We start from the raw sequence: 3,139 nt of genomic DNA, 5'->3' as shown, positions 1-3,139 counted from the left end.
ATTATACAAGCATGAACACTGATTAAAAGACTGCTCAGTAACATTAATCATAAGTAACTGTTGCCAAATCGCCTTATATACAAACTACTGAAATTCCACGACAAGTTATGAACATTCTGATAGGATGTCAAGTTACGCATTATACGTACTTTTAAATGCGTTCAGTCTTTGTACGATCTTTTTTCTTCTTTTTATCAGAATGTTGCCAGCACAAGTATTTATCATGATATAAATTGGTACGAACTTATTCAATTTGTTCGTGAAATATAAATCGATTATATTTCCTCTCCACGAAACAAGAAATATGCTCAGCGCTAAACTTTTTCTGTTTACCAATATTCTGCATTTTGTATCGTTACAGTAAAAATCCAATATAACGGCAAGCTTACTGCCGAAGAGAAATCAGAACTGCAATAATGAACAACGTATTCAAATTACAACTCAATAAATTACGGACATTTTCATGTGTCTGCAAAAATTATGGAACTTTGCCTAGAGCATTTGTAGAAGTAAGTCAATTTTTATGCTACCTTTTAAATATTTATCTTTAACTATTTTAGTATTTGAATAAATGATTTAAAAGCATCGAATACAGTTTTATTTTCTGTAAATAACAATAGTTGTTATGGTCGTTTCCTACCAGCTCAAAACTTCTCAAGAAACTTTGGATCATTTTAATTGAAGAAGCCATTAGACTTGTAAAAAGGATCCGAAGCAATGCATGAGATTTTTACCAAAATGAACTTTTTTTCTTTTGGTGAACAGAATGTCATTACCGCATAAACTATTGTTATGGAATTAATCTATTGTTTTCTTTACCCTAATAAGGCGTCATAATCTAATCTAGGTGACCGTCCTATATTTAAAAATCGGCAGATGTTGACAATTTCTACAAGAAAGAAAAAAACTTATAACACAATTAACAATTACAGTGTTATGTTAATGTTAATGACTAAGACAATGATGTTTTGATTTTAAAGGTAAATGGTGGACGTTCAATATCCAATGCTGTTCTGAAAAAGGATTTGGCGAAACATGAAGTTAACAAAAATTATGTTGTATGTACGAGGGAAACACCAGATACGCTACACTTCAATGTTGAAGGTTTATCAGAAGATATACAGGCATTGTTTGCAGAGCGAGAACTAGAGGATATCAAGATAAAAGTCAAACAACATGTTATAAAAAATATCAGTTTTAATTTTATACATGAAAATATTTATAGATGTCACCTAAACATGCCGATTAGAAAACTGGGATATAACTCTTTCTTTCAAAGATACAATGATGACAAAGGATTAGCAGTATTCTTTTTAAAAACTGAAAAAGAAATAAATGCGGATGAAGTCCACATCGGAGCATACAACAAAGGGGCGTTTGCAAAACAAGCACAAGGACCTTCAAAAGATGGCTTATTATAAACATATTATTGAGATCACCAATGATAAATATTTTTACAAAAGATTAACTGTTTTGAAATGACACTTATCTTGAATAACTTAAGATTTTGTTTTCGCATGTTTATACTATTTTTACTATAGTTAAACGATTTTAACATATATTACATTTATACGTTATTGAAAAATGTTTAATATGTAAATATGTTAGGGTAAATAGTAATAATAAAAATAATTTATCTCAGTTTTGATTATGTAACAGAAGAGCAGCAAACAAGTATTAAGGTCATTAATATCTATGCCATGTCGGAAATACGGCGTTTAGACATCGCTGTCCGTCTTCGCTGACGCCCTTTCGAAGAAATGGACAGTTGTTAATGTAAAGAAATAGATTCAATCTGCCATTCGGTTGAACTAGCAAAAATAAACTTCGATTAACTTAGAAAACATGATAGCACAAATTAAAGATAAGAAATGTTGTTTTATTGTTGTTTATATTGATAAGTAGTCTTCATTTGTTAGAATAACGTGCTATTTTTATGTTGATTGCTTTCAAGAACGATCTAACGTCAAGTCATAAATCTAGCTCTTATTCTAAATGCCCCTGTACTTTTCCATGTCTTGTTATTTGGCAATAACACTTCCTTTATTGCACACTGTGTAATAATTTCTAACTATCTATCTGGAGATATAGCCCTAGATCTATTTTTTTTATTATATGTTTTTTTTTTAAAATGTCTGCTGTCAAAATGCATGTAATGTCTGTGCAGTAGATCTACCGTCAAACTGAAATCATTTTAGGAATGTCTGAGGGTCACGCTTTGGCTTTGGCACAGCTATTTGGATATTTTTTTTGAGTTAAAGATCTTCAATATTAAGCTTTGTTGGCAAGCCTCGCCTGATAAAATTGATATCAAAATACAGTAGTATGTTATTCTCTATATAATATTGTTACATTTTATTTGACAATAAGTTATGTGTTTAAAATGCAAAGTTAAGTATTAAAAAAAAATAAAAGAAAAGAAAAAAAATTAGTCAGTGGAATAGAATTCTTTGAACTCAAATCTTTCATCAATGTTAGTACGCATATAGTATACTTATTTTCTTTATCTTTCGCACAGCCAAGCTGTAAGGAGACTTTACTTTTTTATGTTTGTTTTATGATAATGATGTGTTGTTTGACGTCATGGAATTTACGTGATAACCGGTAACAGAAAATTGTAACATAGATAATTATGAAATGGTAGATAACTAAACTATGTTACTGAACATTGTCAAAAAACTGAAAAAGAAACATTCATCATAACGTCGCTAAAACAATCATTTGTAATTACTTAAACAGCTTCCAAGAAAATAACATAAATAAAAAAAAATCAATGAAAAATATGCTATGTTAAACCATAATAGAAAGACATCTGTCAAATTTGACATGAATAACTTCTAGAACAGGTATGTAATAGATTTTTAATGAATGTTTAGTAACAGTTTCTGTGTTTTCATAGCTAATTACTTACCAATTTGTAGAATGTTGGCTCCCTAACACGCAGATCTCAGATTTATGAGCTAATCCGACCAGTTATTTTTACTACTAACTGTTTTAATTTCAGACCAAGTAACAGAAATAAAACAATTGTTTAAAGAACATGCTGATATATTAAATTCATATGTAAATTATATAAAATACTCAGTATTTAAAATACATTTCCATTTATAATTTATTTTTGATAACGAATTCCTTATAT

The 3,139-nt window shown here is 29.2% G+C and overlaps 1 protein-coding gene across 1 annotated transcript; it reads left to right on the top strand.

Annotated features, from left to right (window-relative positions):
• The first annotated feature begins 267 nt into the window (after positions 1-267).
• LOC132717496 (uncharacterized) lies at positions 268-1,588 on the top strand. Its single transcript, XM_060700984.1, has 2 exons — positions 268-509; positions 981-1,588. The coding sequence occupies exons 1-2, from the start codon at positions 417-419 to the stop codon at positions 1,419-1,421; spliced, it is 534 nt and encodes a 177-aa protein (XP_060556967.1). The 5' UTR covers positions 268-416; the 3' UTR covers positions 1,422-1,588.
• Positions 1,589-3,139: the final 1,551 nt, after the last annotated feature.

Source organism: Ruditapes philippinarum, unplaced genomic scaffold (genome assembly GCF_026571515.1).
Source record: "Ruditapes philippinarum isolate M1 unplaced genomic scaffold, ASM2657151v2 ctg10212_1_1_1_1, whole genome shotgun sequence".
In the NCBI taxonomy this organism is placed as follows: Eukaryota; Metazoa; Mollusca; class Bivalvia; order Venerida; family Veneridae; genus Ruditapes; species Ruditapes philippinarum.
This window is presented reverse-complemented; position numbering and strand designations above follow the sequence as displayed.